The sequence below is a fragment of the Pezoporus wallicus genome, unplaced genomic scaffold (assembly GCF_028554395.1).
Source record: "Pezoporus wallicus isolate ANWC-B61680 ecotype Strahan unplaced genomic scaffold, APGP_CSIRO_Pwel_v1 contig_5261, whole genome shotgun sequence".
Classification (NCBI taxonomy): Eukaryota; Metazoa; Chordata; class Aves; order Psittaciformes; family Psittacidae; genus Pezoporus; species Pezoporus wallicus.
The window spans coordinates 1,383,700-1,410,795 of record NW_026642423.1 but is presented as its reverse complement, the minus strand read 5'-3'; the positions used below and the strand labels follow the sequence as shown (position 1 = coordinate 1,410,795).

General features: G+C 52.1%; 1 protein-coding gene across 2 annotated transcripts; it reads left to right on the top strand.

Annotated features, from left to right (window-relative positions):
• Positions 1-136: 136 nt before the first annotated feature.
• Positions 137-26,589, top strand: TTLL4 (tubulin tyrosine ligase like 4). Of its 2 annotated transcripts, XM_057430134.1 has the most exons (19): positions 138-266; positions 6,470-7,818; positions 8,845-8,954; positions 9,390-9,453; positions 11,167-11,291; positions 11,630-11,740; positions 12,890-12,966; positions 13,883-14,077; positions 14,158-14,240; positions 15,289-15,417; positions 16,052-16,174; positions 17,706-17,804; positions 18,357-18,491; positions 19,217-19,354; positions 21,197-21,299; positions 21,890-22,100; positions 24,204-24,274; positions 24,815-24,897; positions 25,718-26,589. In XM_057430134.1, the coding sequence occupies exons 2-19, from the start codon at positions 6,515-6,517 to the stop codon at positions 25,857-25,859; spliced, it is 3,303 nt and encodes a 1,100-aa protein (XP_057286117.1). In that variant the 5' UTR covers positions 138-266; positions 6,470-6,514; the 3' UTR covers positions 25,860-26,589. The 2 variants fall into 2 exon arrangements, with proteins under 2 accessions (XP_057286118.1, XP_057286117.1); XM_057430135.1 differs by lacking the exon at positions 19,217-19,354 and having other exon boundaries at positions 137-266.
• The last annotated feature ends 507 nt before the right edge of the window (positions 26,590-27,096 follow it).

Genomic DNA, 27,096 nt, shown 5'->3' with positions numbered 1-27,096 from the left:
CTCTTTCTCAGCGGCCTCCCGGGCCGTGTCCGACCACCGGAGCTGTGCTCTTCTGTCGCGGGCTCTTCCCACTGTGGCGGGCACTGGAGCCCAGGCTCGCTCTCCGCCGCGCTGCTAGGGGGCGCCGTGCACCATGAGGTGCGGCCCGCTAGCGCGGCTCCCGCGGTGGTTGCCGGGAGGTGTAGTCACGTGGCGGCGCCGCCCCGGATCCCTATGGTAACGGCGGCCGTGCGGGGAGCGGCGGGGTCGGGGGCGCCGGGCGGGCGGTGAGTACGGGAGGGGTGGGCCTGTGTGTGTCAGCCCTCCAGGGAGGGGGGCTCTTCCCCCCTCCCCGCCGCGGTGTGCGTGCTCCCTGGCCTGTCTTCCACAGCGTCCCCACCGGCGCCTGGGCCCTCGGGTCCCCGCCTCTGCCTCCCCAGCCCCGCCTCGGTGTGGCCCCTCCGTGCCCAGGCCCCGGGGCGGTACCTTGCCTAGCCCCAGGTCTTCCTCGGGGGTTCGCCGTGGCCTTACCCTGTGTTCCCTCGGGGTGCGCCGGGCTGGGCCCTGTGGGGCTGGGGAGCTGCCCGGAGATGCTCTGCAGCGCGATGGGCCGGGGACCGGCGGCCTGGCCAGCGCTCTTGGGGCAGGGCGGAGCGTCTCGGTATTGCCTTTGGCCTCAAAAGACTTTCACCTGAAGAAATGAGAAGCAGCGTGTTTCCCGGGTGAGAGCAGGAAGGAGGAAGACCCGAGTCCTCTGTGAACCACCGCCTTAGTGAACCTTTCCCTTGGAGCAGCAGCGAGGATGGAGCTGAGTTGGACTGGACCTGAGTGGGTGCTGGGGCAGCCTGTCTGCTAATTCTTCCAGCAGAGCCCTGGCTTGGCTGCTTAGGTGTTGTAGAAAGGAGCTAATGGCTCCAAAAGGGGAATGGCAAAGCTGCTGGAAGAGTTGAGACAAGCCTGGAGTGTTTCCTGAGTGTCTCCAGGGGCTGGTCTGGGAATGAGTAGTACAGGAGTGGAGCCCTGTGGTGCTGTGCCAGCCTTCTGTCTCCCTGCTGGGCCAGGTTGTGGGTATCCTGTAGGACGCAGACTTCAGGCCCACAGTGCCACATCAAAACCCTCCCTACATGACTCCCTGAAATGTGATTCCTCTTTCTCATTGCCGTGTGCTCCTCACTGAGCAGGCATGTGATGTCTGGGGACTCCTGGGCAATTTGGAGGAACTATCAGCAATTGTTGGCCTGATTACAGTTTTATCTCATAATTTTTCCTTGACTCTTAGTGGTTGTACCCAACAGATAGTGGTGCTTATTTGTCCTTGTATTGCTCTCTTGCTGCAGTCCTTAAGCTTGTATTAGGCAAACTTTGTGGATGACAAATCATCCCCTCCATCTCTTCAGTCATGCCCAGGGCCCTTTTCAGCATAGCAGGTATCGCATTGCAAGGAGGACAGTGATGGAGCCAAATGCCACTGTCCCCAGATAATGACACATGGAGATATGTCACCAACATAGGTTGAGGGCTTTGGCTGCCATATGGTCTTGACTGGGTGCCATTCCTTGGCATTTCCTGAGTTCTTCCTGTGCAGCAAGTCTGGGAGTATTTGGCGGCTTCTTCCCAACTTGAGTTTGTTTCTGCTCCACTCTTGAACTCCAAGAGACTGCTCTATGATGTGAGGTGGTTGCAGTGCCTTCAGAAGACTCTTTCCCACCCCAGCCAAGGTATGGAAGGGTCCTCATCGTGTACTAAAGGACAGGCATAGGAGGTTTTTCTTCCAGATATGTTTCAGAAAACTATTCAGAAAAGAGGATGGACTGTGTGTTTTATGTGTTTTGAACTAAGTGGGCAGTTCTTGCCTCCTCACTGTGTGTTGACAGTCGATGTTGCACTCGCCTCGAGCCTTCCACCTTTATTTTTCCTGTCAAAGGCTGAGGGTGTGGCCAGGCTGCCTAAAACCAGAGGGCGCTGCACTGCCCTCCTTTCAGCTCCTGCGCTGGTGGGTAGGTGCTCCCCGGGGTGCATTGCATAATTCTCCCACTAGGAAGCTCAACTGAGGAAGTAGAAAGGTGCTTTAGACCTCCAGTGGTTTAGTTCGACACCCTGCTGCCTGCAAGGTCTCACCTCCCTCCCTCCCCTTTGCTGCAGCTGCTCCACTTCATTGCAGGGCAGCCTCCACTTAGTTAAAGTATTGTTTTGGGCAGCTATGCACTTCTCATGCCCTCTCTGTTCAGTGTGATGGGGAGGTCAAGCACTGCAGCTTGTTGAACTGAAATGACTGGCCCTGCACCAGTGCAAATGCCAGGCACAAACATAATCCCATGATGCAGGTGGAATTTGCTGACACATCCCCATGGTGGGTGGTTTCTCAGTGGTATCTTTTTTGTGGCCTGAGTAGCCAAGTAAAAACTTGGTGTCTTGATTAGGAGAGAAATCAGTCATCATCCTATGCCCTGTTGTACTCCAAATGTGGTTCTGCAGGACAATACTGGAGCTGGGAGGGAGCACCAATGCTTGGCTGTGTGGCCAAGCACCACACCAGGCTGTTGGCCTGTGGGTTGCCAGTGGTCCTGTGGTAGCTGTGCTGTCTCTGAGCTCTCGTCCTCATGGGCTTCTGGCCAGCAGGACCCTCTGTTCTTCAGCTTGAACTTGTGAGTGGCCTCAGGTGCTGCTTTGTGTGTGACTGCACTGGAGGCCACTTGTTTCCAGGAGCTGACATAGGTGAGAAGTGTTTCCGTGCTGTTGAAACTCGGGAGTCTGTACCTGGGTACCAGGTGTAAGAGCAGCTTTAGGCACTCCAGGTCAGTTGGTTTTACATCACTGCAGTTGATCTTGTTGGACGTTTTACATTTTTCTGAAGGGTTACAAACCCTTATTTTAAAATGGATATGGGTTTTAAACGCTGTTTATTTTGCATCATTAACTCGGTTGTTCAAGCTTTAATCAAAAGCCCCAGAGCTGCAAGTGAGGAACGGTGTGAACTCGGGTCTTATTTCAAAAAAGATGTTACCCTTTGTAATGACAAGGAACAGAAATTTCACCTTGCAATGGCACAGAAAACAATAGCAAATCAGAGTCTGCCAACCCCCACTTGTGACTTTGGGTTGCCTGAAGCTGAGAGCACATTATCAGGTCAGCCTGCAGCTCATACATTTGTAAGCTCTTATTATTTTAAGCGTGTCACCGCAGCTGTGTTTAAAATAACCTCCCCAGCTCAACTCACGTGACAGAGGTATGTTGTGCACACCTGGCTCTTACAGACTCGTCCTTTCCCGCTAGAGGCAGGGCTGCGAGGAGCTGCCATGCTGCCCTTAGAGAGCATACACTGAGGGAGGCTGGGGCTGTGAGAAGGGACCTTCCACTGACGCCTGGTGGGGGTGCCCACAGGCTGTGCAGGAGGCGGCCGCTGCATGCCTCTGAGGTGACACTCGTAAAGGCAGTGGCAGTGCTCCAGCTGACGTCCCGAAGTCTGTGAGCAGTACTTAAAGGTGCTAAAGAAATAATTGTGAGTGCAGCTGTATGGTCACACCAGCAGTGACAGCTTTGGCCTCTATCTTGTGTGTCAATAAGTCCAAGCCAAAATCCATTAATTACTAGTAATGACGTTTGAGTTTGACTTTCAGCCCGGACAGCCTGCCCTGGGCTTTTTCCCCAGCTCATGTTTCTACAATGAAATTTCCAAGTGTAGTCTTATTGCTGTTGCGAGCAGCAGAAAGGACTCCTACTCCTTTGCCACAGGGTTAGGTTGGCAGAGCTAGGGATTGCATCAAGCTGTGACCTCCTTCCACCCCAAAACTAACCGAGGTTTCACGTAAAGGGGGAACTTCCCTCACTGGTAACCAGCCGGGATTTACTGTGGTTCATGCCCAGAGCCATGAGGACGTGGCAGCTGCTGTCCTGTTGTGTCCACAGCCCAGCCTGTGAAAGTGCCTTCATCTTTGCTGATTCTCCTGGATGTTCAGCAGCTGCTTTGCAGAATTGTCCTTGCAGCAAGAACAGGACCCAGGTTGCAGGCAGACATGAGAGGTGGCTGTGCTGGCACACCGGAGGTGGGACAGGAGTGTGGACAAGGGGAAGAGCAGGCAGCATGAAGTGGTATTGCCAGTCTGGATGCATCGTGACTTGCCCAGTGCAGGGTCAGGTTCTTCCTTTCATCCTTCCTGCCCCCAGCTTCGAGCTTCTGCGTCCCTACAGGGAAACAGCAGTAGTTACTAGCCCTTGGCCAGAAGTTGCCTGGAAGCTGTACAAAAGGCCTTGCCACTTCCTTCTACAGCTGCTGCTTCCAGGGCACCCCTGCCCCGTGCCAGACAGAACTCCAGAGAAGGGCTCAACGTATTCTCCCTGCAGGCCTGTTGGCAGTAAGCGCTTGCTTGTGCTGGTCACATCTCTGCTGCTGTTGTCACTCCGGGGCAGGGTCACTCAGAGCTGCTGCTGACATACTCATGCCTGTGTCTGAGCTGGCTGTAGGATTCATGTCCCTTGTAACGGCTTCATTAGGCCAAATCACTTATTTTTATAGCAGGATGATCCACTGATAGCTGTAAAGCCGGGAGGAGATGAGGCACAGGTGGCTTTCACTGCAGCCTGGTTCTGCAAGGTCATTCACAGCCGGGTGAGAACACGGACGATGGCCAAGCTGGCAGCATGTGTGGTGGTGTTGCAGTGACAGTCCCCTTTGAGACAGGGACATGGGGACATTTCATTCCCTTCCTGTTCTTGTTTCCCTTTTTCACACCTACGTTCGCTGGTGTGCTGGGGGTGCTCTGTGTTCCGAACTCACCTGGGGACCTGGGTGCTTCCGGGGGGGCTGGTGGCGGAAGCCACTCACTTGTTTACTGAGGGAAATTTGAGCCGGGCGGGTGGCGGCACGTGGGCCACAGCTTCTTTGCTCTCTGCTAATCCCTCTGAATGTCAGACTGGTTTTGCTGCCGGGCTCAGATACGGTAGCGATCCGATAGTGCGGTAGAGCTCCGTTGTGTAAGGCATGTGGGATTCCCTGCCCCGCGGCTCTGAGTCCTGCTTGGCTGCAGCTCGCAGAAGGATGCAGCCACCCCGTCCTCATCAGGAGCTCTCAATATGAATGTCTCAGCACTAATGAGCAGTGCAGCCATGAGTACGGAGCAGACCTTACCCCTTCCATGCTTTCTTGCAGAGCTTGGCAGGGCAGCAATGCTCCTTGGAGGCATATAGCTCCTCTGGGATCCTGTGTGGGACATTCCCACCTTGTACAGCCTCCCTTTGGGGTGCTGCTTGCACAGAGACTGGGGTGTAATTCACAGATTGAGAAGGTCTGGAGGGTGTAGGTCAGCCTGACCCAGCCCTTTGGTAGTGTGAGCAAGTGTGATGCTACAGAGGAATCCCAGGGTCTCTTAGCTATGCTGCAGTATATATTGCTGCTGCGGCAAGGTGATTTTTCAGGTGAGGAAGGAGCATGTGCATGTATTGCAAGAAAACTGAGAGGTGATGGTTGATGCTGTCCCCTTACCCTCCTTTTTATGCTTTTTTTTTTTTTTTTTTTACTTTTAAATATGCAAGCTTGTGAGAGCTGGAAGGTGGAAGAGCAAGCCAGGCAGCCTACAAATTCCTGTCACGCCTGTATCCAGGGGCCCTCCAGGCATGTGTTAAAGCAAGACAAATACCTGGCACATGGTTTCTTTTCGCTTTCCCTTCCCCTCAGGCAAGAGGATCTTGCAGGTATGGTGCAGTAGTTCATTTTAGGAGGATTCAGGTCACCTGTCTGCAGCTGAGTGGTCTGCCAGTTGCTCCTTGAAAGTCTTTTCTGCAGGACTGCAATGGGTAGGAACATGTGTGTGTGGTACTGCCAATCTCTGCTGCAACCCCAACTGCTGATATTAGAACAGCCCTGCATTTGCTCCTTGCTGCTTTATCAGTCCTGAGCTCTTTAGGATGTCCTCAGTGCTCGCTGAGCTTTTCTATGGGGTTATGAAAGTGAGAAAAGCATTCCTTTTAAAAGCAAGGGCTGAGGTTCTCACCTAGTTGTGTGACCTTGGGAGCTGAAGCTTTAAGGAGTGGGGGGGAAGAAAAAGAAGTGGATGTTTTGGGTTGGGAGGACTGGTAGTGGAGCACATGGTGCAGTTTGGAGACACCGATCTGTGGGAGTGAGTTCAGGCAGCCGTGCCATGTCCAAGGCAGGTGGTCTCCCTCTCTTTGCAGCCAGAGCTGCTGTGCTGGGGCTGCTGCATGTGGCCCTGGCTGGCAGCCACACACCCCTGCGCATTTGCAGGGCACAAACTTTCCTTGTGCACAGCATTTTTCCCAGGGCCCTCTCTAAGTTGTTCTTTGTGTCCTCTGGTTTCTTCTGAGATGCCAGCTCTTCCTTTGTCTTGGTCCCAGGAGACTCTCAGGGAGCTCAGCAGATGGAGTTGTGGTTTTTCATCCTGTAGGGAGAGCAGCTCATGCTGCTCCCTGCCTGGGCACTGGGCCAGGTGCTTTGCCCTGCTGGGGTAACAGTGCCTTTCATGCTGTTTTGTTTCAGGCCAGCAAGGATGCTGCTGTAGATGACTGACTCACTTGTGCCTATATGCTGTGGCTCTATATGGCCTCTGCAGGACCCGAACACACTAGTCCAGGCACCAAACAGAAGAGTGTCTGGGTTGAATCTGGCACCCTTCCAGCAGGGAGAGCTGAGCAACACCTCACTTGGCAGCAGGCAAAACCCATCTGGAATTTAGAGACGACACATGTGCGTGCTTTCCACAGCCTGCTGCCCTCAGGGATCCGTCTGCAGCAGTCCTGCTTCTTGTGCTCACCATCACTATGCCACACATGCCCCAGTGAAGATGCCCTCCTGAGCCCGTCCTCAGCCCAACCCTGCCTGGACCCAGGCAGGAGCACTCTGTTCTACCAACGCTCCTGCCTCAGACCCAAGCCCCATGGGCTTCCTTTCCAAAGCCCTCTGGACACTGGCTCTACCACAGGGAGGGTGATGTCTTCCTTACTGACAGAGCCCTGCCTGCAACCTCCACTGGCAGAGGAATGCTCTGAGACTGGGGTCAAAGGCCCTGCCCTGAGCTCAGTTCAGCAGTCTTCCAGCTTCTGTAGACCAGTGCTCAATAACAGCTCCTTCCTATGGCCAAGCAGTGCTAAAGTGCCTTTCCCTCAGTCACTGGAGATCAAGAAGGTGAAAAATACCCACAGCATCCCCACCACCTCATGGTCCCACTCTAGGCATGGAGACAGCTCTGCCAGTACCCTGGTTAACAGAGCAGTTAAAAGCAGCAGCCATGCATTGGAGCAAACTGCAGTCCCCTCTGTGACTGTTGTGCCTAGCAGTGCAACCCTCAGAAAGGACCAGTGTTTGCGGGAAGATGCTGAGAGGAGAACGCACAGCTTAGAAGAAAAGGAGCCAGAGATCTGCATCAGCGAGGCTGTGCAGCAGCTGGCCATACAGACTGCCACACACAATGGCTTTGCACACAGAGCCCAAAGCTCTGCCCTTACGAACGTGGGCAGCCTGTCCAACTGGAACAGCAAGTGCAGGCAGAACATCATAGCACAGCTCACCGCAAAAGAAGCCATTGCTCCTTGCAACTTGGAGCCCGGTAGCCATTGCCTTAACAGTAACTTGAGCCTTGCAGGCACCGATGCTGCTGCTGGCTGCACTAAGCATATCAGTGTCCATCCCTTGGCTTTGCATGCTGCCTCTCCTGAGCACGGTGCCGACTGCCAGTGTGTGAGCACACCGAGCTCATGCCCCGTGGACAGGGCGGTGAGAGCAGATCCTCTGCATGTTGCGGCTGTTGCTGAAGTGGCAACTCGAGTGTCCACAATCCAACTGGAGAATGAGGAGAAATGGGCCCACACTGTGCTCCCAGGAAGGCTCGAGTGAGTAGGGCCAGGTGGCCGTATGGGCTGGGCTGGCTGTTACATCTGTGTGTGCTGGGAGAGGATGTACTGTAGCCGCTATGGGGGTGGCAATAAGGATATCCATGGGCTGCATTCCTGAGCAAAACCCAGCTGCAGTGGGTAGGCTGAGAAAGTTGGGGCTGTTCAGCCTGGAAAACAGAAGGCTGCATGGAGACCTCATAGCAGCCTTCCAGTATCTGGAGGGGGCCTATAGGGTGCTGGAGGTGGAATATTCATTAGGGACTGTAGTGATAGGACAAGGGGTAACAAGTTAAAACTTAAATGGGAAGTTTAGATTGAATATAAGGAACAAGTTCTTTACTCTAAGGGTGGTGAGGCACTGGAATGGGTTGCCCAGGGAGGTTGTGAATGCTCCATCCCTGGCCGTGCTCAAGGCCAGGTTGGACGAAGCCTTGGGTGACATGGTTTAGCGTGAGGTGTCCCTGCCCATGGCAGGGGGGTTGGAACTTGATGATCTTAAGGTGCTTTCCAACTGTAACTATTTTATGATTCTGTGATGCAGGGGGAGCTTTCCTCCTACCCCAGCTTGACACAGGTGGCTCTGAGCCCCTTCTCCTTCAGCCACAGTATAGAATTGCTGTGTGGCATTTCTAGCTCACTCCTGACACAGTCACAGGGCCCTACCTGCCATGGCAAGCTCTGCGTGTATGTTGGGTGAAGCCTGCTGTTGAGCCGGGTCCAGCAAGTCTTTCCTGGGCAGAGACATGGGTTCCTAAAGGTATGCGAAACTGATGCAGGACAGGGACGGAGCAAGGACACAGAGCTTGTGCACTCCTGCTGGGAGATGGTGTCCTTCTGCCTCTTTCTGGCTCCTCTGGGACCTCTCCGTCTTGCTAGCCTGTGATTAGTGCTTGTATATCAGCACCGGGGAGGGCAGTGATATCATTGCCATCCACGTTATCTCATACTGCCTGGTGGGCTTCTGGGTCTTTTGGCCCTTGAAAACATGTGCCACTCCTTCTGATGTAATGTCCTTTGTCCCAGTGTCCCTTCTGAGCAGTCACCCCTGGAGCTGAGCCAGCCCCAGGATGAAGCAGAGGAAGAACTTCCTGATGGCCTGGATGAGAGCAGCAGTCAGGAGGTAGACGAGGACAGTAAGTGCTGGTTCTGTGGGGAGGCTGTGCTCCATGCCTTGAGGTGGGGAGTGTGAGGGCTGTCTGGGAGCTGGGGGTGAGCACAGCTCTCTCCTGTCTTACATTCATGTTGTCATTTCAGGATGACCTAGAGATTGTGCTGAACCCAAAAGCAGTGTAGCAGCAAGGAGGAACTGCATGCGTTCCTCTGGGGAGCAGGCTAGGGTTCACCACTGTCCTACTCCAAAACTTAGACATCACCTCTCTGTGCAGGGCTGTCACATCCACCCCCTGCCCTGCCTTTTATGTCACCAATTAGAAAGCAAAACCCAGGATCCAAGGATTCAGGACAGGTGGGAAGGGTCTGTCCCCTGGAGCATTTGTTTTGTCTTTTCCCCTCATAACTATGCATTCACTCCCTGTGGAGATAAAACTTGACTCTGTCCCCGTCTGCAGGTGACTCGGATGCTTTCTCTGTCACTGGCATGTCATCCAGTGGATCCATGGCTCTTATATCCAGGTTAGTAGCAGTACATAGTATATTAAACTTTGCACCTTTGTCCAGATTTGTCCGTCTTTGCCCTCCTTGGTGACAGAGGAGGGCTGTAGCGTGTAGGGGAATGGAGTGGAGGTAGTAACAGGCTTCCCTACCAAAATGAGCTTCCCTTGCTACCCTGCAGACCAAAGCTACTTCTCCTGCTACAGGCAGCAGCCTGCAAAGTGCTGAGGTATATCCACCACATCAAAACAGGGCTCTCAATTTCACTGCCACTGCTAGTTGCTGGGTTAGGCTTACTGGATTAGACTGTGTTCTTGCAGTGCTGTTGCCTTGCAGATGAAGCAGAGTGGAGGCATCCTAGGCCAGAGATTGCAAAGCTCTGCGGTGTCTTGTCTCTCCTAAAAAGAAGTCCTATAGCCTGGGTTTTCCTTTAGATTTTGGGAAGAGGTTTCTCTGGGGATGATTTGTCAGCCTGCGGTCAGCAGAGCTCTGCCTCCCTGACTCCTGGCAGACCTTTGTAGGACCTGCTCTTCCTAATCCAGCAATGGGAGCTGGTCCTTGCAATTGTGTTGCTCCTTGTAGCAGGGCTGCCTCAGGCTTTGCTCTCTGCCTGACAACTTGCTGGTTTCTGTCATGTTGTAACTCACCTGGGAGACAAGGAAGACTGCCTGCAAGCAAGTGTTGAACCTCAGGGTGCTGCAGGGTGCTCCACATGGCTGTGAAAGTCCTGCAGAGGTGACAAATTGAATCAGCAGCTGTTTCTGTCAGGATGTGGCTGGTTGGCCTCCAGGGGCAGATGAGGGGAAGCAGCACTTGGGCCAAATGCCTCCTGCAGGAGGGAGTTGGCCACTTCTCTGTGTGGGCTGTAAGCTGGGCTGGCCTCAAAGCCTTTGCTGCTGTCTCCTGTCTTTGGTCTGTTGTGGGCAAACCCAGTTTTGTGCCAAGGAATGTTAATATAATTTATTGCCAATTGATAAACTTTGAGTTACTGATTCTGGTATTGAAACATATGTATATGTACAAAGATTTAGGGAAAACACTTCTTTCCACTCCTGCCCCCATCCTGGTCTCTAACCCCCTTGCTGCAGGCTACACTCAGTCCCTTCAGTGAGGCAAGGTGTGGCCTGGGAGCTTGGGGTCAATGTGTTGTGGTTCCTTTTCTTTTGTGCTCTTAGTTCCTTAGTGGATTAATCTGGTATGGCTTCTTCCACTGGCTGCAGTGGCATATATTTAAACATATGTCCATTATAAGTGCTACTTTTAGCATCATCCCAACCTGAATAGATAAGTTATAAGTTCTGCCCTTTCTCCCTGGTGCTAGGGATTGCTGTGGTAGGAAGGGGGTGGTACAGTCAGTAAAACTCTGGCCCTCTTTCTCTTGGTTTTGGTGTGTTCCAGGGATTACAAAAGATGAATTATATATATATGCATTGCAACCTCCACCCCTTGTTCCTGTGGACTAGGTTATGGGGTTTGCCATGTAACAAACTCCACCCCCTCACCCTAGCAAAACACAAAACCCACGGGGTTACAACACTTGGCATGTGCATTCATTGCAATCTCCCCCCCATGTCCTCACTGCAGACTGGGTTACTGACCTTAATACCCATTACTTGCACCACATGGCAATGATGCAAATTCTGCTACCAAGATCAAGGCTCCTTCTGGCTTCCCTCGTCATCCCTGTGCTCATTTTTACCTTTAGCCAAATGCCTACTGCTTTATCTCTCCTAGGAAGTACATCGAGTGCCTGGCCCAGCCTGCTGAGGCTCAGGAGAAAGTGCTCAAACCAGCTCTTGTCTCCAGTTTATTCCCTAATGTGCCTCCAACTCTCTACTTCAGTACTCGGGATGAGGCAGGTGAGCTGGGGTCTGTTACTGTGTAGGGTGAGAGCAGCCAGCCTGTTATTAGCAAGCAGCAGTGCCAGCACACAGCATCCCTTACTTTGATGAGACCCAGCACCACTGTCAGATCCAAAGGGCTGGAGTAAAACGATGGCTGCTCCTGCAACCTGGAGCATGAGTCAGGCTGCCACCAAATGTTCCAGCATGCTGGATCTCCCCCAGCCATGGAGTCCTGTGCTCTATGCTAGTTTTGCAAAGGGACCTGTGCATCCTCCCTTGCAGGCCTTGTGCCTGTGCAGTGAACTTAGGGAGGTGGTGTTTTCATTTTCCTTCTGTCCTTTTTGCCTTCCCAGTGGAAAAGCTGCCTTGGGAACAGAGGAAGCTGCTGCGATGGAAAATGTGCACAGTCACACCAAATATAGTGAAGCAAACCATTAGCAGATCCCACTTCAGAGTCAGCAAAAGTAAGTTGTGGGAGGCTGGAAGTATCTGGCACATCCTGTCCTCCCCTGCCTCTAGCCTGTGGGCAGGAGAAGGCAGGCTGCCTGTGGTGAGCGGAGCTCGGCATTGCAGGATGCTGGGTTCCCGTTTCTGCCTGTCTGACCTGCGATATCTGAGCTCTGTGGGTCCTGATCTCCCTCTTGGCTCGTCGTTGGCATGGGCAACAGAGACTTACTCGTGGACTGTCAGGAGCTGAGGCAGTGTGTGGGGCGGCAGAGCTGTGCTGTGGCTTGTTTGAGCTGTGCCTCTAGGTGGTGCTGCCACTCTAAGGAGCCTGGCACTCATGTGGTGCCAGCCCCAGCACCACAGCATCCTTTCTCCATGTGTTAAGGAAAAAGCCATCCTCTCTGACCATAGCCAGACTGTTCTCAGCCTTGGGATCTTGATACTGAAGAGATGTATAGGAGAGGGCTGGGGCTGGGGAAGCACTGAGCATTTGCAGCTACAATCCATGCCCTGGAGTGTGATCTTGCAGAGTACTTATGGGGCTCCTGTGTATACTGGGAAACCCCTGCACAGGCCATTTTGGGGCTATTAATGGGACACAGAGGGCATAAGTTGGGGCTGTTCAGCCTGGAGAAGAGAAGGCTGCATGGAGACCTCATAGCAGCCTTCCAGTATCTGAAGGGGGCCTATGGGGTGCTGGAGGTGGAATATTCATTAGGGACTGTAGTGATAGGACAAGGGGTAACAGGTTAAAACTTAAATGGGAAGTTTAGATTGGATATAAGGAACAAGTTCTTTACTGTAAGGGTGGTGAGGCACTGGAATGGGTTGCCCAGGGAGGTTGTGAATGCTCCATCCCTGGCCGTGCTCAAGGCCAGGTTGGACGAAGCCTTGGGTGACATGGTTTAGTGTGAGGTGTCCCTGCCCACGGCAGGGGGGTTGGAACTTGATGATCTTAAGGTGCTTTCCAACCGTAACTATTCTATGATTCTATGATTCTATTCTATGATTTGGCAGCTTTGAAGTATCCAGTATGAGTGCTTTATGCTATTCTGTGCAGCATCCCTGGCATACTTCTGCTAGCTCCAGGAGGTGGGGTGCTGGTGGGCTAGAGGGGATTGTGTGTGGCAGGGTACTTAGTCATGGTTTATCTTGTTTTCCTGCAGAAAGCAATGACTGGCTGGGTTACTGGGGCCACCACATGAAATCCCCCAGCTTCAGAACCATCAAGGAGCACCAGAAGGTAGGTGATGTTTTGGGCTACCCTCCTTCAAGTGCATGGAGAATGTGTTTGGAGCAGTTTGGGTGCCCCTGTTTTCAAGCCCAGATGTTTGCTGTGCAGGCCGTCCCCACAGGATCCCTTCCAAAGCGTGGCAGCTGGCATTCCTGTGCTGGGAGATGAGCTCAAAAGACAGGGGCAGCTGGGTGAGCATCCATGCTGTGAGGATGGCTTTTGTACAGACTGAGGCTGTAGCCAAGGCGTGTTCACTTGTGAGCTCGTCTAAGTTCAGATATTGTTGCTCAAAGCAGTCCTTCCTTTGGCAGAACTGACCAGTAGGGCCAGTGCCCCCTATGCCAGCATAGCCAGAGGGTCTGGCAGAGAGGGCCGTATCACAAAGGGTTGGCTGGTAGCTTGGGGAATACACAAGGGACAAGAGGTTTGATGTCCATCACACATACATGTTTGTTTTGTGATGCTCTGAACTGCTCAGCCTTGAGGTAGCATCGATGTTTGGAAGTCAGCAGCCTCCAGCCCTGTATCTGTCCTGCTGCAGAGTCTGTCTGTCCCCAGAGCTTGTGTTGCGTAGGCAGGACTCTGACATACAGTTTAGAAACAAGTGGGAAGGTACCGGGGTGGAGAATGCTGCCAGAAGAAACTCAAAGGCTGAGGCTTAGTGCCCTGCAGCTGCTTAGACAATCAGAAGAGACAAGGAACCTGCTGCTGGCTCTGTAGCTTTTGTGGGTCACCCTGTGGGATTTTGTCCCTGCAGGGCCTCAGAAGCACATGGCTCCTATCTTGGTGCAATCCTGGGAGGGAAGCAAAGGACGTTACCCTGCACTGTGTTCAGAAAGGATATATCCTCCAGGCAGGGAGCAGCAAGGGGTGGGCAGGAAGGTGGGAAGCAGTGAGATCTCACAGCATCTGGTTTCTTTTCCAGTTAAATCACTTCCCTGGCTCATTTCAAATTGGGAGAAAGGACCGTCTGTGGCGCAACCTGTTGAAAATGCAGACTCGCTGTGGGAAGAAGGAGTTTAACTTTTTCCCCCAGTCCTTCATCCTGCCTCAGGACATTAAATTACTCAAGAAAGCATGGGAGGAAGGAGCTAGCCACCAGAAATGGATTGTGAAACCAGTAAGTGCAAAGCAGAGCTCAATCCTCTGTCCCATTGTAGCTGCAGGGAGATTCGATCCCTTCTTATTTCTGTTTCGCAGCCAGCATCAGCAAGAGGCATTGGTATCCAAGTCATCCATAAATGGAGCCAGCTCCCCAAAAGGAGACCACTGCTGGTACAGAGGTGAGTGAGGGAAAGCAAGGTTAACACACAGCCTGGGACCTCCTCGTGTTCAGTCTCTCTGGCTGGGTTTGGGCTGCTGCCACAATGTGGCAGAGTAGAAACAGTTGATTTACATCTGGAAGCTTCCCATCTGCCTGGGTGTGATGCTGCAGCTGGGCTTACCCGAGAGAGGCTGTCTCTGTGAAGATTTTTGAGGTCTCGTTTACAAACTTGGCTCCTGAGGCTTTCTCGAGCTTTTGTCTGGCAGTTGGTCAGCTTCAGCTCTGCTGTGATCCTGCTCACGCTGCTTTGTAATCTGGGGTTTGGCATCTTTGGAGGCAAACAGACCTTATCCAGTGCCCACAAGCACAGTGGGAAGAGAAGTCCCAGGGAAGAGGTGGCAATTGTCAAAGATCTCTTATCCGAGTTAGAATGCGTCAGTAAGAGCCTCTGTGTATGTGGATGTCGGCCAGAGGATTTTCTAGAAATAACAGGGTTTCTGGTATCTCCTCCCTCTTCTGCAGAAAAATGGAATAGCCTATCTTGATTTGAGGCTGCTTTCTGGGAAGGATCTTATGAGGGCAAGAAAACTGCCCAGTGTTTGACAGACAGGGAACTGCTGTGTTGGCTTGTCTGTTCTTCCTGATTGCTTCTGTGCAAAGTGATGAGCTTTCCTATGGAAAATCTTGAACTTGTGGGCTGAAGAATCAAATTATTTGGATAAAAATTTCCAACTGTTTCTGCTTGTTGAACCAAACCATCTGTGGCCCACTGCATCTAAGACTGCATGTCTTAAATGTTCCTGAATACTGTGATCAGTCTGGTGGGTGTGGAAAAGCTACTGTGTCTTAGAGCCAGGAAAATATCTTCAAAGTGGAACTGAGCAGAAGGGAATATTGTATGGGGGAGCTTTTTTTCTCTCTCATTTTCACCGTGATGCACTTAGAAATGTTCTGCAAAAGGGCTTCTGCATTAATCCCTGTTTTTCCAAGCCTTCTGAAATGGGGCTTGGAGATATTCCTGCACATGGAACTTATAACTCTCCCCTGGTGCTTGCTTCCCTCTGCAGATACCTGCACAAACCCTACCTCATTGGCGGGAAGAAGTTTGACCTGAGGATCTACGTTTACGTCACTTGCTATGATCCCCTCAGGGTCTACCTGTTCAAGGATGGATTGGTTCGCTTTGCTAGCTGCAAGTAGGTTGTGTGGGACAGCAGTGCTGGGGGGCTGCCTCAGAGCAGCATGTGTGGCTGTGGTACCCACCTTGGCTGGGGCAGGAGGGAGTCATCCCATGTAGGGTGATGCTTAAAGCTGTAGCTTGCTTGGTTAAGAAGCAGTCTGCAAATACATGGGGTCACTGCAGGTGAGCATTGAAAAGGCATGTGAAAGGATGCTTCATTTATCCACCTTTCCTAAGGCAAGATCAGCTGAGTATAAAGCAGTTCTTGCAATATGCTGTCTGTGTTTCATACTCCATAAGAGCTGGTGTACCAGAAACTGAGTTGTTTCTTCCACTTTTAACTATATTGCCTCAGGCTGCTGCAGTTCTGTCATTGATTTTGCTCACTGAGGCGCTGATCTTTTTTAAGGACATGCTGTGAGGGTGGGATTGCATCCCACTGTCCCAAGGCAGTCTGCTCTGTCTCATGTGTTGACCCGTCAGCCCTGGGCCCAGGGGCCGGATTGCTCCAGGCAGCCTGGGAAAGGGAGGCAGCAGAGCTGGTGGGTGGCCAAGGGTGGTCTGAGATGAGAAGAGTTTCTGACTGCCCCATGGGCTTGAAGGCAGACAGTTCAAGCTTAGATTACTTGTGCTTCTGTTGCTTCCTTCAGGTATTCCTCCTCGATTAAGAGCCTCAGCAACAAGTTTGTGCACTTGACCAACTACAGTGTGAACAAGAAGAACACGGAGTACAAGTCCAACTCGGATGAGACTGCTTGTCAGGGACACAAGTGGTAGGTGCTGCTTTTAGGGCACAGGGCAGCAATTTCTATTCCCTGTTAAGTCAGCCTTTTTTCAGTATTCTTACCTGAAAAGTGAAGGTGCTTCCTGCACTGTGTGCTCCTGCCTGGGGAAACTGGAAGAGCAGTGATTTTAGCATGGGTTAGTGTCAGTGAAATCTGAATGTTCTCCCTGGCTTGTGACTCATCCTGTCTGCTGCTGCTTGGGCTGTGGTGGTCGTTCATCCTGCCTGTTTCTGTGCTGTTCCCTGCTTCCAACTCTGCTCTCATCTGTGCTCATTCATCCGCTTGCCATACTGCAGGGGTGATCTGATGTGGTTAAAGCAGAATCTGATTTGTTGCTGTTAGAATTCAAATGGGTAATTGTGATACTTAAACTGGCTAGAAGGCAGCTTCTGCCCATCTCATTCTTGACTTCCCTGCGGAGGCAGAGAAAAGGACCATCCTGGTGCAAAACTGTAATAATTTATGTGCTACTCAGGGGGTATAGGAACAGCAGTGCCATTTCTAGGCATCTGGGAGAAGGGCTGCAGCCTGGCAGCAGTTCCTGTTCCTTGCTGTCCCATGGGGGGACTGATCCAAGGCCCCAGGCACTTGTCTCTGATTCCACAGTGGTGTTTGAAATCTTTTAAAAATAGTGCAGGATAGAGTTCTCGATTCATGGGCCTGGGCAGGGCTACTTCAGTTCAGAGGGAACTGCAGAAGTTTGATTGTTGTGGTAGGATTGCTTTCTCAGGCCTGGACCTCCTGTTCAGTGATCTGTTCGTCCACTGAGACTTTGAGAAGAGGCTGCTGTCCCCCAGCAGTTGAAATCCCATGGGGGTGGGATTGTGTGGGGTTTTGGTACTGCCATACAAGTCAAAGCTGGCTATTTCCGCATTAAAGATGAGAGTAGCTGTAATATACTCCATCTCGTATGCAGGAAGCATGACCTTTGGATTCCTGGCCATTAGCCACATGGTCTCACTTGGGCAACATCTGAGCATCCTTGGCTCAGTGTCAGGGTAGTTTGAAGCACTTGGTGTGGTGTGGGAAACTTCTATAAAAGCAGAGATGCTCCTCCCTACCGTCTTGTTTTCAGCACATTCAGAAATGTTTCTCCACCCCTAAAGCCTCAGTGAAATGGCTTTAGCTAAAACAGAGGGGTCTTGCTGGATTCCTGCTTAGCTGCTTTGCAGTGCTGTGGGGGAAAGCTTGCAGGAAGGGGAGGCTTGCTGAGGACAAGAAGGTGGGGTAAAGAAAAGATCTGGTCCTGATTTACCTTGGTCATGTGCTAGCTTGGGACCTATTACTCCAGTGCTGGGACAAGTCTGTGACACATTTATGTTCCTGGTAGCTTGGGCCTGCAAGACCAGGAATGAAGCTGGGCAGGGCAGCAATGAAGAGCTAAGGGGTTGAGGATGGCAGAAGGACAGCTGTGCCAGGGAAGAGTTTTGTTAAGATTCCCCTCTGCTGCTTTCACTCCCCTGGCAGGGCTGGGAAGCAATGGACTACAGAGTTCCTTTCTTTACTTTCTCTCTCCCAGGGCACTCAAAGCTCTCTGGAGTTACCTGAACCAAAAGGGAGTTAATAGTGAGGCCATCTGGGAGAAGATTAAGGACATCGTTATCAAAACTATCATTGCGTGAGTCCTGGCACTCCTTGCTCTGTGCCTGGCTGTGTTGTGTACCCTGATCTCTGTGGCTCCCCAGTCCCCTCTCAGCCCAGTCCTTTTAATCTAAATGCTGCCGCTGCTGTTGGTTTCAGTATTTCTCTCTGAATCTTTCCTTTCGTTCTGTTACTTGCACTCATGCTGCAGTAACTGCACTGGGTAAATAGACCTTACATTTCCTGGGTCCCGGGGGGGGAGGCCAGAAGGGTGGGGTGTACCCAGCATTGCCCAGCTTGCCACCCACTCCCCTGCTTGGCCAGGGTGCCTGAGAAGAAAGGTCCTCTGGTGCAGGATGGATTTTGTGTTGAGAAGCAGATCCTGCCTGGTAGAGCAGGGCTGCTCAGGATGCAACGCAGGTTCCATATGCAGTGCAGCAGCAGCTCACAGGCCTTCACTGGTGTCTCAGCCCACCCGCTTCTGCAGCATGCGTCTGCATAAGCTTTTGGAACTGGCAGTGTGTGCTGTGAACAGGCAGAGCTCTGCTGTCTGACTGTTGGAAATAAGAATTTTTTCCTTGGCTTGCAGATCTGAGCCCTATGTGAACAGCCTGGTGAAGATGTACGTGCGACGCCCATATTGTTGCCATGAGCTGTTTGGGTTTGATATCATGCTGGATGAAAATCTCAAGCCCTGGATCTTAGAGGTCAACATTTCCCCAAGGTAAAGCAGATTCTGAACCATAGCAGAGTGAATAATGTCCTTTCTTTTACCACACAGTGAATTCGGCTCATGATGTTTCCTGCGCCCTGTGCTAAAACACTGTGGGCTTTGAAGTCTTCCTCTCCAGATTGCAGGAATCAAAGTCCTCCCTGTTTGTGAGAGCAGCATGCATCTGCATCTCAGAATGCTTCTCTGGGCATGCTCCAGCTAGAGCCAGGGAAGAGTACATTAAAAAAGGAAGACCAAGGAGGGATGTGTAATGTAGGGAGCAGGTGATAGCAGAGATTTCTTTGCGTGGGTAGATGTGATCAGCAGCTCCACTGCCTCGTGCACCGCTTCTTGCTTGCTGACTGTACCCAGCTGCGTGGTGTCAGCTGCACAGGCACGGCTGGGAGCTGCACCGTACCCGAGCATGGCCTCTCCTGCCTGTGAGATGGATGAGGATGAGCTGCTCACAGAGTCATGGTCCCACACAGGGCTCTAGGGATGTATTTGCTTGTTTCCAGCAAATCTGGGAAGAGGCGGAGAAATTAACTATTTCTGGTGGGGAGCCCCCATTCGAAGGGCTGTTGTCAGGACTTTTCTATCAGTGTCTCATGTCTGTCTGTGATGAGGCAAACGACAGACTGGGTTTTGTACCCTGGTTGGTATTAAACCAGGGTGTGTTCTTGGGGCTGTGAGGCTTGGTACCTCCATTCTAGCACTGTGATGCTTCTTCCCCACAGCCTTCACACCAACTCCCCGCTGGATGTGAGCATCAAGGGCCAGATGATCCGGGACCTCCTCAACCTTGCTGGCTTTGTTCTTCCCAGCGCAGACAGCGTGGCCCCAAGGCCACAGACAAGAAGTGGTTCTACCTCCAGGTCAGCCCCCTTCTCTGTCAGTGGCAGGCTTTTTTTCTTGGAGGATTTAATGTAGGGGCTGCTTGCAGCCCAGCAAATGCTTATTTTTATGCTATTGAGAGCCTGTGCTTGCTGGTCCTTCAAATATGGGCCTGAGGGCCTTGCATGATTGCCTGAGTGTTTGGTTCCTGTGGTCTCTGCAAGGCAGAAGGATTTATGACCTCTCTGCTGGTCCATAGTTGGAAGTGAAGCCAGTGTAATTTGTGCTTGCTCTGAGGTTAGGTGAGTTGTGCTTTCTTCTCCTTCTTCCTGCCATAACTAGTGTGATGCTCAGCTGCACTGCTTCAGCTTTTGCTTGGAGGTTTGGTTGGCTGTGTTGAGGCTGGATCTGCTTACCTTCTGCTCCAGGGCTGATGTGCTTTTGCCTTAAGCTAGAGGAGCACCTGTTATTTTGCAGAGTCTGAAGTGATCTGTTCCTTAGGCAGGACTGCAGGTGTCAGAGGCTATAGACCTATGGGTAAGAGTGTGCATTGTCTTACCTGGTAGCTAACATGACTGTTTCTTGCATAAGGCTAATTCCCAGGCATGTGTCCACCTAGGCCCATGCTCCTTCTGTGTTTCACCACAGCTTGGGCTTACACTGGTTTCAAACTTGACTGAGGGGGAAACCAATCCTGTTCCCTGCAGCACAGTGGCTATTGGCCATAAGTAACTGGAGGAGCAGCCTGCTGGCATGAGCACCAGCACACGGTGCTGTATGGGCATGCTGAAAGGTGGGACTCTTGCCCTCTGCCTGCCTGGTGCCTTCAGCAAAGCCTAAGGCTTGGAGCATGGCCTGTTCCAGGCAGGAATCTCTCGCCAGTTTATCTGCGGTGCTTTGATCACACACTGCTTCCCAGCTTGCAGTGGAGGTGCTGAAGGGAAGGTGTTTTCAGAGGGACCTGCAGGGATTAAGCAGTTCCTTAACATAGTTCAGATGATGCATTACCAGAGCTCCTGCATCCAAGAGCAAGTTTGCTTAATCATATCTTCTGCCCTGGGAAGGATATTAAGGGTTTTTTTATTTCATATAGGCATCATTCCAGCAGATCTGTATATTTCCTGAGCACCACAGAGCACAGCCTCGAGGCTTTGCTCTCCTCATTTGAATCCACACACAACTAATTATTTTTGCAGCAGCAGCATCAATTAACCATGTTGATATAGGGTTAAAAGGTGTTGGACAAGTATCTCCCAGGCTCTAATATCCTCAAGTGGTTCAGTTGGGTGCTTAGAATAGTTTAGATGGTTGCTAGCCAGATCGTACAAAAGGCCAGGATTTCCCATGGCATGTGAAGCTGGAGCTGAATTTGGGTCTTGAGTGTTCTTGAATGTTGCAGGAGGAAGTTTTGGATCTATGAGTTCTCTCTTGCCTTGTGCAATACCAAGTGCTCATACCTATGGTTATAGTTAGGAAACTGCATTCCAAGCAGGATGTAAACATGAGGTCCCATGAGATCCCACTGTGACCCAATTCACAAGTGCTGTGAATTGGGTCACGGTGTGTCTTTTGCCTTCTTGCACCATGTGTGGGTGTGATGAGATGCTTGACCTTTGAACAGAGGAATGTTGAAATGCCTTAGTGGGAAACTGGCAGGGCCCTCCCAGTTCCCCTTTCCACATCATTCCTGGGTCCTGTGTTGATGCACAAGGCTGTGAGTACATCGCTAATCTTGGAATGAGTGAAATCCTTAGAGAAAGGATTCTCCGTGGCATCTTCCTGAGGGTGTCACTGCTCTCACAGAAGTTGCTGAGAACAGCTCTGCCATGGCAGGATTTTGTCTTCTGCATTTAAATGCTCTGCTGCCTCTTTTGTGTCCTCAGTATGGGCAGTGCTTTGAAGGAGAAGCCCAAGCCAGTGTCTGAGCATTTCATAGCTGAGAAGATGAAGAAGGTCTATTACTTGATGCAGAAGATACCTGACCAGGTATAACAGTCTCCTCTGATACTTGTGCCATCTTGTCAAGCCACCATCCCAGCCAGCCCTTGTCTCTCTCCAGATTGTGCCCCTCTGTGGGGACAGCCACACAATGGGGAGCACTTGGACTCCAGTGGGTTACAAGATAGCTGGTCAGAAATAAATTGGGTTTGCTTAAGCCACTGCTGCACTGGCTCATCTTTACATTAAAATAGGCATGTACTGAGAAGCACGTTACCTGCCAGTCCCCAGACTAGGTCTGAGCATTGGCCTGATCCTCCTGTGTCTCTGCACAGCTCTTGTAGCCTTTGCCTGCTGACCCCATGCAGGTTATCAAGGACACTTGCTTTGTGTGCCACTCAACAGTATCTGTAAGACAGGTTGGGCTGCAGAACTGGGGACCTCCTCAGCTCCATCAGTGTTGCTGTCACCACTGAGCCTAGATTTTCTCCATTTTCTGTGTGTCCCAGATATCTGAGACAGATGGAGACCTCTGCCTGAGGGACTCTGAGGAGTGAGGAGGGGAGAAGAGAAGCCAACAAAACGTATTTTTGCTTCTTCCTGGCTTTTCCCTGACCCTGGATTACTCTTGTCTTCAGGATTTTTATTCTTCTGTCTTGGACATCCTGACCCCAGATGATGTTCGCATCCTTGTGGAGACAGAGGACGAATATTCCCGGTGTGGGCAGTTCGAGCGGGTGTTCCCCACCCACATCTCCATGCGGTACCTGCACTTCTTCGAGCAGCCTCGTTACTTCAACATCCTGGTGACCCAGTGGGAGCTCAAATACTACTTGAATAAACACAAAGGTAACTGCATCTGAGAACCTGGCACAGGCACTTGAGTCAGGCAGGCTGCCTGCCGGCAGTCGTGGGAGACTTGTAAGCTACACATGTTGAGGGGGAGCTGCCTGCTTGCACGCTAGCCATAGGAAATGTGTTACCCTCCCAGACTGCTTCAGATATCACAAAAAGCTTATTCTGAGTTAATCAGAGGTGCTGACTGCTCTGGTAAGGTAAATGCAGGACTTCTAGGTGCCCTGAGGCTGAAGGAGGGTGGGATTATGCCTTCAACCTGGATAGCTCAGGCCTCTTATTCTCTTCATCTGCCCTTTTCTGAGGAAGAAACAGCTGGAGTCACTGGGCTTTGCTCATTACAGGTGATCTGTGAAGGAAAACTTTGGCCTATTCCCTGGTCTCCTGCTGCTTTCTAATTGATGAAAAACTGTCAGTGTTAACACAGAGGAATTTTTCCTAAACACTAGAAATCTAGCTGTCATTTCCATCTTTCCAGGACTCAACTCTGTATTTTAATAAAACCCCATTCTTTAATGAAGCATAGGTGGGCTGGACCAGTACCTTCTCACCCAGGGCTGTCTCTGTCAGGACAGCAGTAGAGGCTCATGGCTCTCCATTCAGCATTTGATCTGGCTGGAGAGGCTTCTGCAGGAGCTGGCAGAGAGGAAAAAATATGCTTTTATTACTTTTCACTGGTGTTAAAGCAAATATCAAAGGGGTCAGTAACAGTCTTTCACAGGGAGATAGTAACCTCATAGTCCTCTCCAGCTGTGCTGTCAGCATGTGTCATCCTTTGCCTCGGTAATACCTTTGCTGGATGCCCTCCTGTCAGCTGAAGGAAAGATCCTGTCATCGTCTGCACTGAAGTGCTGTCCCTGAACCTTGCCACTCAGGCCAGTGCTCCATCTTCCCCAAAGCAGCCCAGGGAGCAGATGTGCTCTATCCCCTCGTTGTTCTTCGTGTTTGAGGAAAACTCAGCCTCCCCCTTGCCCATTCCCATTCATATATGTTCCTTGTAGCCCTCCTGCCTCCCCGGCCAGCAAGATGCAAAGCCCGGGCTGGTGCAGAGAGCCAGAGCACAGCTGCTGAGCTGCCCTGCTCCCCACAGACCCAAACACGTGGGGTTTTCTTCCAAGGTTCTGGGGCTTGCTGAAAGGTCACTGAAGAGGAGAGTCTGGACAGCAAGGATTCATCCTATAGCCAGGGCTAGTATCATATAGCAAATCACAGTAACCCCAGCTGGACAGCATCAAGTTCCTGGCCATTAGCTCTGCTGGTTCTTAAATCTCAAGGCCCCTTAGCTTGTGTTATGGCTCTAAAGCTCTTAAAAAATCAAACAGGAAGGGAGCAATCTGGGCTTTCACAGTATTTCTGGGTTAGCAGAAAGCAGGGAGCTTGGTTGAGGTAAGGATGGCTATGAGGAGGCTTTGGAGGAAGTGGAGCCTGTTCAGTGCCGTTGGACACATGGCTCTGCTTGCTCTTGAGCAGCATGTCTTCTGTGCAGCTGGAGGAATGATCCTTTCCAGTCACATCTGTGCTGAGCTCTGTCTGTGCCAGCCTTGCGCTCTGTCAGGGATGGAGATCATGTCGAGCTCCAGATGGATCCATGCAAGGCGGAGATGATGTGCTGGGGTGCTGCAGAGTGCTGTGCAAGGAGAAGGTTGCCTGAGCTGCTTTCCTCTGGGAAAGGGGCTGGTGACAGCAAAGCTGCTCTACATTTGTATGATAGGAACTTTCACGGGTGCAGCCCAAATCAGATGCTGCCGTTGGCAGGCACCAGGCTCAGGGGGACAGCCCAGTCTGGTCTCATTTGGCAAATCCTGTGTTGCCCCAGTTTCCCTGCTTGGCTGAGCCTGCTGCACAGTGTGTGTGGTTCCCTGGGAGGGAGGCAGCACTGCGGCAGCACACATGCTGCTGCTCGCTCGTACAAAGGGTGAACACCCTTGATTTACCCCGTGTTTGCTGGGCTCAGGCACGTGGTCAAGTAGTTGTGGCATAACATGTACTGCTTGGGCAGTTCACTCCGTGCAGCATATTTGTGTCCCCCGATCAGGGAAGGCTTAACTCTCTGTGAACTTGGTCATTCATTCTCACTTCTTTTCTGTCACTCCCCAGGTCTGGAGCTACTGAAGAACTGGTGTGTCAAAGGGTACCACACTGGGGCAGGGACGGATTTAGCCCAGATGGTGCGTATGGCTGTGGATGAGCTAGGGAGAGGTGGTGGTTTGCCTGGGTAGAGTTGGGCAGAGCACCTGCTTGTTCTACCTCCTGCCCTACCCGTTTGCCCTCTTAAGGCCTCCAGGAGTCTGGAAACTCACATGTTTCCCTATCTCCCACCAAAGTGGAGTCCACCAAGAGTATCAGATCTTGAAGTATTTTGCATCTGAATATCCTTGGGTGTGTTAGGCACAGCCCTACATATTTGGCAACTGGCCTGCCCTTTATTCCCCTCCTTGAGGGAGCCATCTCTGTCTGTCACTCCTGTGCCTTACAGCAAGCTGATCCAGTGAAAGAAACCCACTCTTTTGACCTCGAGATGCTCTGCTCCCACTTACAGCAGAGGGATTCATCAAGCAGAGAGCAAAGACTGCTCTGTTTGCTATTCTGGGAACAGTGTGGTGGCAGTGACAATGCACAGCAGAGTGAGGCTGAAGCACACTAGAGCAGAGCACAGCAGACTGCCACAACTGAAATAGCCATTTGATTGTCTTTCTCTCCTCCTGCAGTGGTCACTGCCAAAGTCTTTCTTCCTCCAGAAGAGCAATGTTCAATCAAATGGCTTCAGCAAACTGGAACTGGGCAATCTGGGGTGAGTTTGCAGTGGCTGTGACGTGCATGATATTCAGTGTGGTTTTAGGATTGGTGTCTTGAGAGAGACGTGGCAGCAGGGAAAGCAGCTTTGTTTAAGGGGAGAGGAGTAGGTTGGCTTACAGGCTCTGCAGCCAGTCTCTGCTCCCTGGGGAGCCAACTGGTGGGGCTGGAATGATGTCTATGTGACTGGACATGTCTCTTCAGCACTGTGCACCCAGCTTGGGTGGGAGTGAGGCCCAGAACAGCCAGGAGTGGGTGATGTTTGGGATTGTCATGGTCAGGACATGCTGAAAAGATGTCCCCCAGAGGGACCTGCACCATTTCTGTGGGCTCTGATGTGGCCAGTGGTGAGCAGAGGCTCTCTGCTTCAGCGTGGGGCTGGAGGAGCAGTGAGGCCTCTGGGTCTGCCACACTCTGCCAGCTTTCCTGGGCAAAGCTGGGCTGAAAAATGGGTGCTGCTGGCCCTGAGAGCTTCCTGCAGAGAGGTGGACTGGGGTTCCTTTGGGTGAGCCAAAGTGGAGGGCAGGCCCACACCCCTGGTCTCTGGTATTAGGGGGAATGGCATTCTTGCTGCTGTGCCCAGGCCAGGATGGAGTTGGGTTTTTGTGCAGGCAGGGAGATCAAGCTGTGACTCTGAAGTCCCATCAGTGCCTGGGATGTCCATTGGGGTGAGTAGTGCTGCCTGGGATAGGAGATGGAGTAAGTGAGCCTGGCAGCCCTGTCTGTGTGTAATGATACTGTAGATGAATGTTGCACCATGGCCCTTTTCATCCTTTCTCACTGTCCCTAAGCAGCACAGGGTCTCCTTTCTCCTGCAGCATGCTCCTGTCTTCAGCTGGTGAGGGCCTCAAGAGATGCCTGGAGCCCAGCTCTGCTCAGAAATTACCTCTCAACAAGTGCAGTGGTGGAGCCAACCAGAAACCTGCTGGCTGCCTTTCTGACACCACCTTGGTGATGTGACCAGGCAGTTGCGGTCCCTCCCTGGGACACCTTAACCTACCTCAAAGGAAGAGACAGAAGCTGGCTCCAGAGAGCAAGGACTGTGGGAGCCACCTGCACTGCACACTTACTTGTGGGGCTGTTTTTAGAGAGGGATGTTCTACTGAGTAATGAAGAGACTGGTGTGACTTCCATTGTTAAAAGAAATAGCAAAGCTGGGCAATTGAGCTTTGTTTGGCCTTTTTCCTAGGCTGCTCTTAAAGCCTGACATGGTGGTTTCTTTGCTGCGTAGTAGCTGGCTGAGCTTGGAGTCAGCCTGGCCTTCCCATTCCTGACCAGCATGGGCTGAGCCCTTGTTTGCCCGTGTCTCCATGAGCTGTGGGTTGCTGAGTCTGCACCTGCCCCACTTCAGCTCGTCCCCTGGAGAAGTCCCCAGCCACTCCCTACTCTGCTCCTCTGGAAGAAGCAGGGTCTTTAAACCGACCCATTTCATCCTTTCTCAACACCTGCACCAACATCCTCCTTGCTGCTCCCTGCCAAGCCCTGGGACCTGGGTGGAGCTTGGGTCATGCACATCAGAGAGACCATGGGTACCAGCTGTGGGGTTTATTGTGGGGACAGTAGGGCTGCCAGCTCTCCCAGGTGGCCTGCAGCATCCGTGTGGGGACTGCAGGCTCATGCTCTTCTTCTGGGCTCTGCTATTTTCCCTTTGTTTATTAAGGATTTTTATTAAAGTTTAGCACTCAGCTGCTCTCCTGGCCTCCATCTGTCCCCATCAGGGCCTCCCTGACACTTCTGGATCTGTAGAGCAGCTTGGCTCTCCCCCCTCTTCAGCAGGCTCTGGTGCAGGCAGGGTTTGTGCTGCCACCCCACCGTTCTGTATCCTTCCCTGAGCTCGGGGTCGTTCTTGCTGCCCTATGGGGGCATGCAGCCATGCCCTATGGCTGCATGGGGGAGCAGCTCCCAGCGTAGCTGGGATCTGTCTTACGTCCTGGGCCTTTCCTGCAGGTCACTGACCAGCGGGGACAGAGCAGCCCAGCCCTGCAGCAGGGGAAGGAAGGGTTGTGTTCCCCTGAGCTGTTGCTGTTTTCAGGTGTTGTCTCACCGCCTGCCAGGGTGATGCTGGGCACTTCCGGGGCATTACTTGGGGCTGGGGTCGGTGCTGAGCTCTCTGTGCAGGCCCTGGGGCTTGCAGGAAGCCCTTCCCTCCCCTCTCTCCGCAGCCCCCTGCTGCCTGTAGCTGGGCTCTGTTTCTCCT

Coding starts and splice junctions, on each gene's coding strand:
- TTLL4 (XM_057430134.1), top strand. CDS start 6,515: ATGCTGTGGCTCTATATGGCCTCTGCAGGACCCGAACACACTAGTCCA. Junction 9,454..11,166: donor TCCATGGCTCTTATATCCAG/GTTAGTAGCAGT, acceptor TATCTCTCCTAG/GAAGTACATCGAGTGCCTGG. Junction 17,805..18,356: donor GTTATCAAAACTATCATTGC/GTGAGTCCTGGC, acceptor CTTGGCTTGCAG/ATCTGAGCCCTATGTGAACA.